Here is a 15,938-nt window from a genome sequence, read left to right on the forward strand (position 1 = left end):
GCTTTATCTCAGTAGGACCTGTTGTAGTATACTGTTCTCTACTGCATTTCAGCACATGGGGGGTTATTATGCAAGGCCACCAGATTAATAGTGGGCACTAAACACTAAACACTGATACTGACTAATTAAAACTAGATAATGACTAATAAAAAAAAAAAGATATCATGTACTCCATACTCAATAATTCATAGTGGATATCAAATAATTCATAGTATTTTATTTATTTTTTCATTCTAAATCATTCATAGTAGATCCTGAGTAATTCACAGTGGATACTGAGTACCTTATAGTGGATACTAAATCATTCATAGTAGATACTGAGTAATTCACAGTGGATACTGAGTAATTCACAGTGGATACTGAGTAATTCACAGTAGTTATTAAATAACTGAATAATAAATAATTCATAGTGGATTCTGAGTAATTTATAATATTTAACTGCACTGCAGTACTTGTAAGTGATTTGGATAAAAGCCTCGGCCAAATAAATAGATTATTACACTGGGATATGCGTGTGTGTGTGTGTGTATGTGTGTGTGTGTGTGAGAGTGTGTGTTTGTATGTTTTAGCTTTATGTTTTAGTCATAATCATAAAGGTAGCTGCCATCTGTGGGTTTGACTTTTAAGGCCTAAGGCCTTCCTTTATGAAGTTTTTCTTCATTTAAACACATACACACACACACACACACACATACACACACACATACACACACACACAGCCTTTCCTGTGTTTTCTGACACTCTGGGGAAAACTGAACAGTTTTGTATTGAATATACCCCATCTGATCCTCTACTCAATAACCTTCTGACCCCTAAGAGCTGTGACGCAGCCACACACCACACATACAGTGTTATGTATGTTTTGGCACACACACATAAGCTAATTATTCATGCGCATAAATTAGGCAGCATGCATGAGCGACACAGATGCAGACCAAACTTCACTTCATCAGATTTACCTTTACCTTACTTAGACGGAGTAATGCACATTTACACAGGCAAGCATTCCACTTTAATAGAAACACACACCTTATGCTTCCATTCACTGGCCACTTTATTAGAAACACCCACCTTGTGCTTCCACTTACTGGCCACTTTATTTGAAACACCCACCTTGTGCTTCCACTCACTGGCCACTTTATTAGAAACACACCTTGTGCTTCCACTTACTGGCCACTTTATTTGAAACACCCACCTTGTGCTTCCACTCACTGGCCACTTTATTAGAAACACACATTGTGCTTCCACTCACTTTAGCTGAAAGCAAAGCGAGTGTACAGTGTTTACAGAGTGAAACTACCTCCACCATGTTTGGAAGCTATACTTTAAAGGGGATGTTTGATGGTATTGGATAGTTCTGCATGTTACACAGGCCGATAAAGCACACTGAGCTGAGCTGAGCTGAGTGTGGAACATGTACAGAAAGCTCACGGCTGATTCCTCCATATATGTAATGTGGAGCTGGACATCATGTTCACACTTGGATTGTTGGTTGTGGAGCTGTGGAGCACGCTGGATTAAGTGATGTCTACTGAATTTCCTTCTCGCTCAGGCAAATATGACAGCTGAGCGGGAGGAGAGGGGGTCTCACTAACGCAGGGTTTGTTCTCTGTGTGTCTCTAAGGGGGAAATTAGCTTTTCATGTTGATCAGTGATGTGGAGAAGCTTCAGCTCATAGTGTGTGTGTGTGTGTGTGTGTTTATGCACTGTATGTACATTCAGTTGATAATGAACAGGTCTTTGGTTGATTTCTAGGAGGTAAAATTTAAGATATTTTAAGGATGTGATTGGTTGGTGGTATTTCACAATATTTGGGAGTATATTTGGATATTTGGGGTATTTGATCTTAGTGTGAAGGCTTTGGGGACGTTTTGGGGTAATTATGGGTATTTATGAGGTTTTTGGTTTTGACAGTATTTAGGGGAGTGTTTGGGTGTTTGTGGTGGTATTTGGGTGGGTTTCGGCAGTATTTAGGGGAGTGTTGGGGTGTTTGTGGTGGTATTTGGGTGGGTTTCAACAGTATTTAGGGGAGTAATGGGGTGTAATTTGGGGGTATTGTATAATTTGGGGGTTTGTGGGTGTTGATGTTTCCATCATTCTTCTATATTTTGCCTTCCCTCTCTCCTCCACTATCACTCTCTTGTGTATCACTCCCCGCCCCCTGCAGGCCAGTGTGGAAACCACAGTAAAAGAGGGTACGTGAGAGAGGGAGGGTTGAATGGAGCTGGAGGAGAGGGAGGAGGGGGATGGTGAGGGGAGATGGAGGGGGTAAATAACACAGAGTGGATAGTGCGAGTGTTTCAGAGTGTGTGAAGGAGCTGAGGAGTGTTCCTGTGTGAGGGAAGAGCAGAGAGAGAGAGAGAGAGAGAGAGATGGCTCAACCCGTGCCGCACCTGCACCTGGCAGAGCTCACTGCCACACAGTTCATGGACGTGTGGAGACACTTTGACAGTGACGGTAAGTTTACCTCTGGACCAACATCTGCATCAACATCTGCATCAACATCTGCATCGACATCTGCATCCAAAACTCAACATCTTGAACTGGAGCAGCTTTTCCACATTAATGCACTGTCTATCAAATCAGCACAGAGCGGCTTAAAACCAGAAAACTGACTGACAATTATTATTATTATTATTTATTATTATTATTATTATTATTATTATTAATAGCAGTAACAGTAGCAGTACCAGTAGTAGCAGTAATGTAGTTGAAATGATGTGTTTGTGTGGTTCTGTTGGGACTGGAGAGCGGGTTTAGGGAGAGCAGCTTTATTACTACTGTTCTAAATATTATTATTATTTATTATTATGATCTGTAGTTTAGGTCTTTTATGACTATGATGATTATTTTTGTATTGTTGATATTTCTGCAGGTTTACCTGTGCACTGTTTTCTGCTCTGGTTTAGGGTTTAGATCTACAGAGCAGATCATCAAGAAAACTTCAGAGCTGAGCTGAGTTCTGATGTTCAGATTTACACACACACACACACACACACACACACACACACACACACACATACACACTATTTACTGCATCCCTTGTTGCACTCAAATAAACTGTGATGGACTGCGAGGGTGGTGTGTGTGTGTGTGTGTGTGTGTGTGTGTGCACAAGTGTTTGTTTTTATATATTATCTGAACCAGATTGCCTTTGCTTTGGGTTGGGTTTAGGTTTAGGTTTAGGGATTCTAACATTTAAAGATAATATATATGGCACATATGATATACATGTATATGTAATGTATGTGGAAAATATTATCATATTACTGTTACATATGTTTACCTACATATATAAAATATATATGGGACATATTATTACATATAGATGGTTACACATATAGAATACATGTGATGCATATTAGTATTACATGTAGCGTCTATGCCATCATCATTGCTCATTCAAAAAAAACGTATCTAATAAGATGTGCAAAATCCTTGTATCTCCATTTTTTGTTTAACATTTTTTATAATGAATATTTCATATATTGTATCAGAATGTCATGACGAATGGACCAATAGAAATGATCTTTTATACTTTGTTTACAATATATATATATATATATGAAACCTTCTGTGTTTTTCCCCGTTCTGTGCGGCCTGGGTGAGCGCAGAGGTGAGCGTCTCTGTGCCGGGAGACGGGGTTTGCCTGAATGTCCTCCTCTCTTCTCCTCTTTCAACAGCTCAGATTCTCCTCCTCAGTTCAGATCATCCTAATCTGCTGTGCGTTCTCTGGACTTTCACTGAACTCTGCATTCAGAGCAGATCTGCCTTCACTCTCATGCACATACACATCAGATCTGTGCAGCTGGAACAGCTGGAGGAGTGTTCTCCACTTTACCTTCCACCTCCATCCTCGCAGTCGCACCTGAGCACAGGTAGAGAGTCAGTAAGAAAACCAGTCCTTTAGAGATATATTATTATTTAGAGGAGGATAATCTCCGCTCTGCTCCGGGAAGGAAAACTAGGTCATGAGCAGGAACACATGAATGCATGCATTCGCCTTTCCATAAGCTGTGCGGAGTGGGGGGATTGGACGGGGGGCTCAGGGCTGAGGGATTTAGAGTAATGCGCTGCGTTCAGGGGTCGTGATGCTTGCGCTCATTCTGTTCTCTAGGCTCTGAAGAAGAACCAACGAGCTAAAGTAGCTGCAGTCCAGTGTGCGGCCTTGCGTTCTAGCTAGAATGCCTAGCTAGTGCGCAGCCCTGTCCTGTCCAGGCTCCGCCCACTAGTGTGTTTTTCATGCCTACTCTTGTTCTTTACGGAACCCTGGCTAGCTAGAGCGTAAACAGACAATAGCTGCAGTGGAGAACCAGCATTTGTTGCAGCTGGCTATGGTGACCTACAGCTATAGATTAAGGCATGCATTTAACCTCATAATCATGGAGAACCTGCCTGCCTTGGCATGGCATGCAAAAGTTTGGGCACCTTTGGTCCAGCAGAAGTAGAAGATGCACGGATCTCAGATCGAAAGGCCTCTCAAAAGACATCATTCCATCTTCAACATTTTTAGCAAAATTCAGTCCTTCAGGAGATGTTCTACCACATCCCAGAGGTGTTCTACTGGATTCACACCATCACACCACCACCTCCACCAACCTGGACTGTTCACACAAGGCAGGTCAGGGCCATGGATTCAGGCTGACCCTACCATCTGTGATCCTCAGCAGAAATACAGACTCCTCAGACCAGGCTACGGTGCTCCAGTCTTCAGCCGTGCAGTGGTGGTGAGCCTGGGCTGAGCCACTGCAGCCTCAGCCTTCTGTTCTTGGCTGAAAGAAGTGGTCTTGTGGTTCTTCTGCTGTCGTGGGCAATCCTCCTCTAGGTTGGAGGTGGTGTTGTTGGTCATTCTGAGATGCTTTCCTGATCGCTACAGTTGTACAGTTGAGTGGTTATCTGATGTGGTCACTGAAGTTCAACTCCAGCCAGTCTGGCTATTCTCCGTTGACCTCTTGACCTCTCTCCCATCAACAAGGTGTTTCCGTCTGCAGAACTGCAGAAGAACTGCTGCTCACTGGATGTGTTTTCTTTATTATTTCATTCTGAGAAACTCTGAGATCAGCAGTCCTAGAAATGCTCAGTCCAGCCTTTCTGACACCAGGCCTACAATCTGTGAGATCACCAGAAATCACCAGAAGCTGCTGGTCTGTAGCTGCATGACTGCATGCATCGCACTGCTGCCTCACGTGGTGTTTTGAGGTCGTACGCTCGTGTGTTGAATGCATCAGATGATCAGACTCAGCACTCTGCTCTTTTTTAGGTAATGGCTTTATTGAGGGGCAGGAGCTGGAGGACTTTCTTGAGGAGCTTGAGACGGCACGGAAAGGACTAAACGCAGTGAGTTCTCTGTACTAACATGTCCATGCTGGCCTCTCCCACTGTCCACAGTGTCTCATTCCTCTGTTTGTGTGTTGGGGGGGGTGTTTTTCAGGACCCTGTGGACGCCTCATTAAGAGAGAAGATGCGCGAGTTCATGCAGAAGTTTGACCAGAACTCTGACGGGAGGATTGAGATGTTGGAGGTAAACAGTCCACCTCACAGTCCTTCAGAGAGTCTGATGTTCCAGTAATGATGGTGTGGAGGTTGCTAAGCAGCATCACTCTGTACTGGTGGTCTCCAACCATGCTCATGGAAAGCTTTACTTTATGGACAAAAGTATTGGGACACCTGCTCATTTCCAATTTATTCTTGAAATCAAGGGTCTTAAAAGAGTTGATGCTGCTTCTGTTGGAGTAACTGTCTCTACTGTCCAGAGAAGAAGGATTTTACTAGATGTTAGAGGACGAGCATTACTGTGAGGATTTGATTGCATTCAGAAACAAGAGCTTTAGTGAGGTCAGGATGCTGGATGATCTCCAACTCCCCAACTCATCCCAAAAGTACTGGATGAAGCTCCACCACCATCATTCCAGAGAGCACAGTTCCTCCACTGCTCCACAGCATCCACAGGGTAGATCAGCCAATTTTTTAGCTGACAGTGGTTTTAATGTTATAGCTGATTCAGAGAGATGACAGGATTACAGACATGGAGGACGAGCAGTGTATGGAGTGGAGAAAGGAGTGAATGAGGGAGGGGTTGGAAAGAGTGGGTTACATCCATCAGGATGATGGAGAGGGAGTGGACGGATGAGATTATTGATGCTGGAAGACAAAACCTCCGCTAATCCGGAGAGAGAGAGAGAATGAGAGAGAGAGAGAGAGGGATCACACACAGTAATTCCTTCGCTTCTCTTTCTGCATCTTCCCCTCCTGCTGATTTTGTGTTGTGTTGGACGAGTGCAGGCTTGACCACAGTGTGGCCTCGCTGTCCTTCAGCTGCACATTGCCCCCCCCGCCCCCCCTCCCCACAGTTACTCTCTCCGGTTTGCTTTAAAGGAGAAGTTTGATGGAAACCAAATGAACATGATCGATAACCGAACCTGAATCTAGCCGATCTTCAAAGACCTTTAGTTTAGTTTAGTGTGCTTCTTTAGTTTGCAACAGGAGAAGCTATGCTAAGCTAATGTGCTAACAAACACTGTAAAAAAGTTTACTTTTCATCCAATCAGAACAGCACAGTTCAACACTGCCATCTAGTGGTCGGGGTTTAAACGCGACTCAAACTGAACCACTGTTTGCCACCAATCTTCACTATTAACTACTAATAAACTATTAAAGATGAATTAAAATCAATACTGTGTTTTTGAGAAGCGAAACATAATATTGCGATACTTCAATATATCAACATTTCCTCACACCCACTCCTCCAGACCTTCAGTAGTTTGGTAAATTAGGACGATGTGACTTAATTTAGTCTATAAACACAAACAGAACCCAGCCAGCAGGGCTTACATGTGGGTGGAATGTGGGCTAGGTGGGTTCCAGGCGGGCATGGACTCTGAATGGGTTCGCACATGCATTTTTACTGGGCTTCCCAACTCTTGCTCTCACATGGGTCCCATCTAGGCCCTGTATGCACTTTACAACTCCACGGGCCCCACGTTTAACCCCTCCTGGTCCCATCGCTGACCCTGGTGGGCATCCATATTTGGTGCCAACATGGAACCCGAGGACAAACGGTGAAGCGACCCATGCAGGTCCCACATGGACAACTTCTCCACAGAGCTGAGCGCTGGCTAATAACATGATAATTCCATTCTAAATGATATAATAATTATTATTTATTATTATAGTGGGCGTGTTTAACGCTCTCGTCTACACAACCCTGAGCTTGAGGTACAATGCTCTCAAATGTGTCAGTCAGAAAGAGCTTATCTTCAAAGCTGGCTGTGGAAAGGGAAGCTCGTTCGGACTCATTTCCGAGCCTTTATGAAGCGATAAACTGTGACCTAAAGTTCTGAGCTTAAACTCCAGCAGGAGCTCTTACAGCTGAAACCTGAGATAAGCCGGTTTTGTCTTTTTCGGATCACTCCTTGGCTTGTCAAAGCGGGCCTGGGACATGGGGATACATTTAAAGAGCCTCTCTGGAGTCTGTAGGAAGGGAGCAGTGGATCTGAGTGTTGTAGCAAAGTTCTGAGCCTGGAAATGGTATTGTGATATACACTGAGGAGGCGGAGCTACAGTCTCTCATTAGGGTGAATATTAATAACGCTCTAAATGTAGGTATTGTGATATACACTGAGGAGGCGGAGCTACAGTCTCTCATTAGGGTGAATATTAATAACACTCTAAATGTAGGTATTGTGATATACACTGAGGAGGCGGAGCTACAGTTGGATTTGGTCCAGATGTTCAGTCTGACACCTGTTCCTGAGTGGTATAGTGTGAACAGGGGAGGAGGGCAGTGATACGCTGCGTTCAGAGGATTAATGTCAGAGGCCTGTGCGCCGGGTTTCTGACAGATTTCCTGCAGATTATATTTATGCATTACAAACAGATTAATAGTCTGACTGTCCCGTACGGCCATATGGGTTGTCCCATGTGAGCATTTACGATTAAAGGCTGATGGTTTTCCTAGCCTGACCTCTCTCCGCTGACCTCTCCGCTGACCTTCTCTAAGCGTGATATATTGTTAGTTTTTGTTCTGTCTGTTTTTTTCTGAGACACTACGCTACGGGAAGCAGGGGGAGGTCAGCACACACTGACCTGTTTAGAGGAAAATTAAAGCTAAAGCTAAATCTGTATGTTCTGTGTTATGTAAGAGGTTTGGTAGACATGCTTTACTACTACACTACATGGACAAAAGTATTGGGACACCTGCTCATTCATTGTTTCTTCTGAAATCAAGTTTATTAAAAGAGCTGATCCTGCTTCTGTTGGAGTGACTGTCTCTACTGTCCAGAGAAGACTTTCTACTAGATTTTGGAGGAGGAGCATTGCTGTGAGGATTTGATTGCATTTAGTGACAAGAGTGTTAGTGAGGTCAGGATGTTGGATGATGATCATCACCCCACCTCATCATCCCCAACTCCTCCCAAAAGTACTGGATGGAGCTCCTCCACCATCATTCCAGAGAACACAGTTCTTCCACTGCTCCACAGCTCAATGCTGGGGGGCTTTATACCCCTCTAGCCCACGTCTGATATTAGGCAGCATGGAGCCAATAGGGTCATGATGTTGATCTGCTGCAGTAGGACTCTCTATTGGCAGCACTTCTCCAATAAACTAGACAAGCTGTATGTGTGCATTTGCACATCTGTATCAGCAATGGGTGCATTCATTAGAAGGGGTGTCCACAAATATTTGGACATGTAGTGCACTTTTGACTTTACTTCAGTTCTTCACCCCCTGTGATGACACCAGCCCTGCCATACCTGGCCTTGTGAAAAGTGGCGGTGTAAGTGGACGGTTGGCTGCGGAGCTTTGTTAACTTTGGGTTTTGGTGGTCAGTCGCCTGAGAAGGTTTTAGTGTCTCTTCGGTGGTCCGGCGCTGGGGTCTGGGGTCTGTAAATGGAACGGATAACACAGCCGTCCAGTACCAGAGGCCTGCAGGTCGTAATCCAGTGTGAAAGGGCTTAGGAGCTGTTCTGGGTTGAGCGAGCCGAGATTGGGGTGAATCGGACTGTAGCTTTGGCTCTAGCGCTGAAATCCCTTTACACACTCCAGCAGCCCTCGAGGGGTTGGGTGGGCTAGAGGAAAGGGGCTATGGCATGCTCTGCAGCACAAGAAGACTATTTTTATAGTGGTGTTGTTTGTGTTTATGCGTGAAGTGTGAACAATCCTGTATTAATGAAGACCAGGTAAACTGTCTGGCAGCAGACGTGCCAGGAGAAAGCTGAACAGTACAGTCAATGTGTGTGTGTGTGTACACACACACCCACAGTACTGCTGATCCTCTCAGTAAAACGCTGATATTAGAATAAACACTAATAATATCACTCCTACAGAAAGTGGTGGAGGTTCTCCATCACTGTCTTCATCATTAGAACATCTCCAGAGTTCTCCTCATGGAGTCTAGTGTTATTTAGAGTTCTCCTCAGATCAACACCTGGTTTGGTGGTAAATCAGGGCTTAATGATGGTAAATCAGGTGAGCTGCTGCTGCTGCTGATGGAGTTGATTAAACACAAAGTTAAATCAGTGGAAAAGCAATAAAATCTAATAACTTATTTATGTAATAAATAAAAAAAGTTTTTTTAAGTTATTTTTTTTGATCAAGTTTCTGCAAAATGTAATAATTAAGGTTGAACACCTCAATAAATGGACAGCACTAAATGTTTTAGTGGAGTCTAGTATTATTTAGAGTTCTCCTCAGATCAACACCTGGTTTGGTGGTAAATCAGGGCTTAATGATGGTAAATCAGGTGAGCTGCTGCTGCTGCTGCTGCTGCTGATGGAGTTGATTGAACACATCCTCCACGCTGTGCTGGCTGGACTGGGGGGCGTCCAGGAGAACCCTGGAGGAACCGAGCTCTGTTGTTCAGACTAGCTCACCGACAAGATCTCACTACTTTCTTCAGAATGAGAAGCTCTTGGGCTCCCATGACCCTGCCACCAGGTTAATGGTTGTCCTTTGGTAGGTACTGACCACTGCATACCAGGAACACCCCACGAGACCTGTCTGATGTTTGGAGATGTTCTGACCCAGTCGTCTAAAGCTGACTGTTCACCTGATGTCTATGAAGTAGTTTAAGTAAAATGTGTTCTTACTTAATGTCTCTCTCTCTCTCTCTCTCTCTCTCCCTCTCTCTCTCTCTCTCTCTCTCTCTCTCTCTCTCTCTCTCTGTCTCTCTCTCTCTCTCTCTCTCTCTGTCTCTCTCTGTCTCTCTCTCTCTCTGTCTCTCTCTCTCTCTCTCTCTCTCTCTCTCTCTCTCTCTCTCTCTCTCTCTCTCTCTGTCTCTCTCTGTCTCTCTCTCTCAGCTGGCTCAGATCCTGCCGACAGAAGAGAACTTTCTGCTGTGTTTCAGACAGTTTGTTGGGTCCAGTTCTGAGTTCATGGCGGTACAACACACACTCGCACTCACACACACACACACACATACCCACACACACACACACACACTATGCAACTGCATGTTTTACATTATTTTACACATCAGACTTAGAGTAGATATCCTCCCTCCTGCAGCACCCCACCCAGTTTAGCCCCCCCACGCTGACTAATGGGGCAGAGGGATGACCGGCCGACTGTCCTAAGTCATAAAAGAACCATTTCTGGTTTCATAAAGAACTTTTTAAAAGCTGTACACTACATGTTTGTGGATACCCTTTCTAATGAATGCATTCAGCTACTGACCTCTGTGTAGCGTCTGAACCCAGGCAGAGCGTGCGAGAGAGAGAGAGAGAGAGAGAGAGAGAGAGAGAGAGAGAGAGAGAGAGACAGTTAGGCTTTCTGTGACTCCCGGACGGGATATCTATTCATCATCAGGGTTGGGGAAGTGTGTGTGCGTGTGTAAGAGAGTTCTATTTGCAGACTTTCAGTTATTATTAATGACCAGCAGCACACAGAGCAGCTTTATGAGTGTGTGTGTGTGTGTGTGTGTGTGTGTGTGTGTGTGTGTGAGTAGTAAAACACTCTGTAAATTATAAAACACAACAAATTTGTCTCACTATGTTGAACATCTGGAACATCTGGAACATCTGGACAACTGATGTGAAGAACCCTTTGCATTTAGGAGCATTTAAGTGAGATCTCTTGGTTCTCTGACTCTGCTAAAGAACCTTTTACAAACAGCCCTCCTTAGATGTTGTCCACACTGTGGAGGACAGACGAACAGGAATAATGGCCCACATGCCAAACCATAAGTCCCGCCTCAGGCAAGAGAAACAGCCCATTTCACTCAGAAAAGATGTCATTGTTCTAACTGCAGGATGTAAATTCACAGGCCTGGAGGAAATACGACACCGACCGCAGCGGATACATCGAGTCCAACGAACTGAAGGTGTTTTTATTCATATTCATATATTCACATTTCATTCCACATAAATACAGAACATTACGGATATTATGAAAGGAATGCTTATGTAGAAATTTTACAAAATATCCAGTATGAAGTTCTAGTAACATTAATATCCAGAATGAAGCTCTAATAGCATTAATATCCAGTATGAAGCTCTAATAACATTAATATCCAGTATGAAGCTCTAATAACATTAATATCCAGTATGAAGTTCTAGTAACATTAATATCCAGTATGAAGCTCTAATAACATTAATATCCAGTATGAAGCTCTAATAACATTAATATCCAATATGAAGTTCTAATAACATTAATATCCAGTATGAAGCTCTAATAACATTAATATCCAGTATGAAGCTCTAATAACATTAATATCCGGTATGAAGCTCTAATAACATTAATATCCAGTATGAAGCTCTAATAACATTAATATCCAGTATGAAGCTCTAATATCATTAATATCCAGTATGAAGTTCTAATATCATTAATATCCAGTATGAAGCTCTAATAGCATTAATATCCAGTATGAAGCTCTAATAACATTAATATCCAGTATGAAGTTCTAATATCATTAATATCCAGTATGAAGCTCTAATAGCATTAATATCCGGTATGAAGCTCTAATAACATTAATATCCGGTATGATGGCAGATTACCTGACGAGGAATATTGCTTTACACTTTTCAGATTTTATTAATGATGATATGATTAATAAGGAGAGACTCTTTCTGCAGGGTTTTCTCTCTGACCTCCTGAAGAAAGCGAACAGACACTACGACGACAAGAAACTGAGCGAGTATACCCAGACCATAGTGAGTAACTGTACTATAACACACACACACACACACACACACACACACACACATGGTATAGTAACTGTGAGATGAATTCTGTTCACAGCTGAAGATGTTTGACCTAAACGGAGACGGAAAGCTCGGACTGTCTGAGATGGCCAGGTTAGAAACTGAAGAGAAACTGTGTCCACTCACTGGCCACTTTATTAGAAACCCCTACATTGTGATTCCTTACTGGCCACTTTATCAGAAATTGTGTTTGTGTGTGTGTGTGTGTGTGTGTGTGTGTGTGTGTATTAATAGTCTTCTTCTCTGCCCTCAGGCTGCTTCCAGTGCAGGAGAACTTCCTGCTGAAGTTTCAGGTAAACTCTCATAAGGTTTTATTACCTGTGAAGAAACATCAGAATTAAACCCCTCAGCCCTGCAGCACACACACACACACACACACACACACACACACACATACCACTATTATTAGAAAATGCATTACCACTGAATCTTAACACACATATTCTCACACACACACAAACAGTGAAACACAACACAGGAGGATCAGTGTGTGTGTGTGTGTGTGTGTGTGGGGGGGGGGGGGGGGGTGGTGGTGTGTGTGTGATCTATAGAGGATCAATCAGGATTCTGATCTTTTTGGGTATGGATTAATCTCAGACCTGCAAAACTAGCAGCCACCACCCATAACCCCCCTCAACCCCCCTCAACCCCCTCACACACTGTATTCTCTCTCTCTCTCTCTCTCTCTCTCTCTCGTTCCCTTTCTCTACCCCCTCTCTCTCTCTCTGCCTAGCAATGCTGCAGTTCATCAGCAGCAGTTTGAAAGTGGGCGGTGCTAGTGAGTGGGGGTCGCGTAATTGGTCTTCTAAATTAGAAATAAATGATTTAAAAGACAATTAAAATCCAGGTTTTATCTGTGAGGAGATCAGAGATCACTGATGTCTGGAGAAGGAACAGATTTAAGGTCAATAATATGGGTTACAGCCCGTTCCTCTCACTGTGGAGAACATCGTGCAGGCCGGTGTTGAGACAGTGAGGGTTAGGGATGAACTGCTAAGTCTTCAATCGAGCACAATTCAGCTGTAATCCAGAGGATGAGGAGGATTATTTATCTGTTATGATATTCGGTCCCTTGATATGTACGTTTATTTATGTCCCGCTCTCTCTCTCTCTCTCTCTCTCTCTCTCTCTCTCTCTCTCTCCCACACTTTCCCTCTCTGCACCACTGTCTCTCTCTCTCTGCTGTCTCCCTTCTCTCTGAACTAGAGTTTCAAACTGTCCTCTGATGAGTTTGGTGCCATCTTCACTTACTATGATAAGGTGAGACACTAACCAGCTGAGATCTTCCTTATGAAAGTGTATCTGCTATTGTTTAGCACTCTGTAAAAAACACACACACTTCTGACTGTTCCTGACCAGGATGGGAACGGCTACATCGACGAACATGAGTTGGACGCGCTGCTGAAGGACCTCTACCAAAACCACAAAATGGTGAGTGCAGTAACGTGAGGAAAGTACTGAAGGAAAAGGAGAAGAGAGGAAGTAATAAAGACAGCTGGTGAAAGCTGGGCTGCTGAATGTTGGTGGTGGTGAAAGCTGGGCTGCTGAATGTTAGTGGTGGTGAAAGCTGGGCTGCTGAATGTTAGTGCTGATGAAAGCTGGGCTGCTGAATGTTAGTCTTAGTGAAAGCTGGGCTGCTGAATGTTGGTGGTGGTGAAAGCTGGGCTGCTGAATGTTAGTCTTAGTGAAAGCTGGGCTGCTGAATGTTAGTGCTGGTGAAAGCTGGGCTGCTGAATGTTAGTCTTAGTGAAAGCTGGGCTGCTGAATGTTAGTCTTAGTGAAAGCTGGGCTGCTGAATGTTAGTCTTAGTGAAAGCTGGGCTGCTGAATGTTAGTCTTAGTGAAAGCTGGGCTGCTGAATGTTAGTCTTAGTGAAAGCTGGGCTGCTGAATGTTAGTGGTGGTGGAAGCTGGGCTGCTGAATGTTAGCGCTGGTGAAAGCTGGGCTGCTGAATGTTAGTGCTGGTGAAAGCTGGGCTGCTGAATGTTAGTATTAGTGGAAGCTGGGCTGCTGAATGTTAGTCTTAGTGAAAGCTGGGCTGCTGAATGTTAGTGGTGGTGAAAGCTGGGCTGCTGAATGTTAGTCTTAGTGAAAGCTGGGCTGCTGAATGTTAGTCTTAGTGAAAGCTGGGCTGCTGAATGTTAGTGGTGGTGGAAGCTGGGCTGCTGAATGTTAGCGCTGGTGAAAGCTGGGCTGCTGAATGTTAGTGCTGGTGAAAGCTGGGCTGCTGAATGTTAGTATTAGTGAAAGCTGGGCTGCTGAATGTTAGTGGTGGTGAAAGCTGGGCTGCTGAATGTTGGTGGTGGTGAAAGCTGGGCTGCTGAATGTTAGTGCTGGTGAAAGCTGGGCTGCTGAATGTTAGTGCTGGTGAAAGCTGGGCTGCTGAATGTTAGTCTTAGTGAAAGCTGGGCTGCTGAATGTTAGTCTTAGTGAAAGCTGGGCTGCTGAATGTTAGTCTTAGTGAAAGCTGGGCTGCTGAATGTTGGTGGTGGTGAAAGCTGGGCTGCTGAATGTTAGTGCTGGTGAAAGCTGGGCTGCTGAATGTTAGTCTTAGTGAAAGCTGGGCTGCTGAATGTTAGTGGTGGTGAAAGCTGGGCTGCTGAATGTTAGTCTTAGTGAAAGCTGGGCTGCTGAATGTTAGTGGTGGTGAAAGCTGGGCTGCTGAATGTTAGTATTAGTGAAAGCTGGGCTGCTGAATGTTAGTCTTAGTGAAAGCTGGGCTGCTGAATGTTAGTGGTGGTGGAAGCTGGGCTGCTGAATGTTAGCGCTGGTGAAAGCTGGGCTGCTGAATGTTAGTCTTAGTGAAAGCTGGGCTGCTGAATGTTAGTGCTGGTGAAAGCTGGGCTGCTGAATGTTAGTATTAGTGAAAGCTGGGCTGCTGAATGTTAGTGCTGGTGAAAGCTGGGCTGCTGAATGTTAGTCTTAGTGAAAGCTGGGCTGCTGAATGTTAGTGGTGGTGAAAGCTGGGCTGCTGAATGTTAGTCTTAGTGAAAGCTGGGCTGCTGAATGTTAGTGGTGGTGGAAGCTGGGCTGCTGAATGTTAGTCTTAGTGAAAGCTGGGCTGCTGAATGTTAGTGGTGGTGAAAGCTGGGCTGCTGAATGTTAGTCTTAGTGAAAGCTGGGCTGCTGAATGTTAGTGGTGGTGAAAGCTGGGCTGCTGAATGTTAGTCTTAGTGAAAGCTGGGCTGCTGAATGTTGGTGGTGGTGGAAGCTTTTCCCCTCTAAATGAGATAAATGATCCATGTTGACAACTGTGTGTGTGTGTGTGTGTGTGTGTGTGTGTGTGTGTGTGTGTGTGTGAGCAGGACTTCGACTCACACAACCTGGCCAGTTCGAAGAAGAGCATCATGGCGCTCTCTGATGGAGGGAAGCTCTTCCGCACTGAGCTGGAGATCGTCCTGTGCAAGGAGCCATCACTCTGAATCCTGTCCTTTAACCACCTTTCCCTGACCCCAGACCTGAGTGTGAAATGGCTACAGACCCCACTCTCAAACTCCACCACTGCCGGAGGATAACAGCTATAATAACGTCCTGTCTATCAGCAGAGATTATCTTAGTATGATGATTATGATATTAATCCTAATATAAATGGTTTAAACAGGTTTTCATGAATTAGCTATTAATGCTGCCGTAGCTAAGCTAAGCATAGCAAAACGTTCCCTACAAATACCTCCACAATCATTTTGTTGACTTAACACTAGCTTATTTTACTGCTAGCTAGGTTAATATTAGCCAGATA

The 15,938-nt window shown here is 44.2% G+C and overlaps 1 protein-coding gene across 1 annotated transcript; it reads left to right on the top strand.

Annotated features, from left to right (window-relative positions):
• Window positions 1-2,372: 2,372 nt before the first annotated feature.
• calb2b (calbindin 2b) lies at window positions 2,373-15,724 on the top strand. Its single transcript, XM_072660467.1, has 11 exons — window positions 2,373-2,457; window positions 5,261-5,337; window positions 5,432-5,521; window positions 10,299-10,379; window positions 11,264-11,320; window positions 12,072-12,149; window positions 12,238-12,293; window positions 12,454-12,493; window positions 13,407-13,460; window positions 13,560-13,631; window positions 15,505-15,724. Exons 1-11 carry the CDS (start codon window positions 2,373-2,375, stop codon window positions 15,619-15,621), a joined length of 807 nt encoding a protein of 268 aa, XP_072516568.1. The 3' UTR covers window positions 15,622-15,724.
• The last annotated feature ends 214 nt before the right edge of the window (window positions 15,725-15,938 follow it).

This window comes from Salminus brasiliensis, chromosome 17 (assembly GCF_030463535.1).
Source record: "Salminus brasiliensis chromosome 17, fSalBra1.hap2, whole genome shotgun sequence".
In the NCBI taxonomy this organism is placed as follows: domain Eukaryota; kingdom Metazoa; phylum Chordata; class Actinopteri; order Characiformes; family Bryconidae; genus Salminus; species Salminus brasiliensis.

Excerpts from the sequence above, each read along its gene's own strand:
- calb2b (XM_072660467.1), top strand. The coding sequence starts at position 2,373 with ATGGCTCAACCCGTGCCGCACCTGCACCTGGCAGAGCTCACTGCCACA. Across the intron at positions 5,338-5,431 it reads CACGGAAAGGACTAAACGCA|GACCCTGTGGACGCCTCATT; the intron begins GTGAGTTCTCTG and ends GGTGTTTTTCAG. Across the intron at positions 12,294-12,453 it reads GGACTGTCTGAGATGGCCAG|GCTGCTTCCAGTGCAGGAGA; the intron begins GTTAGAAACTGA and ends CTCTGCCCTCAG.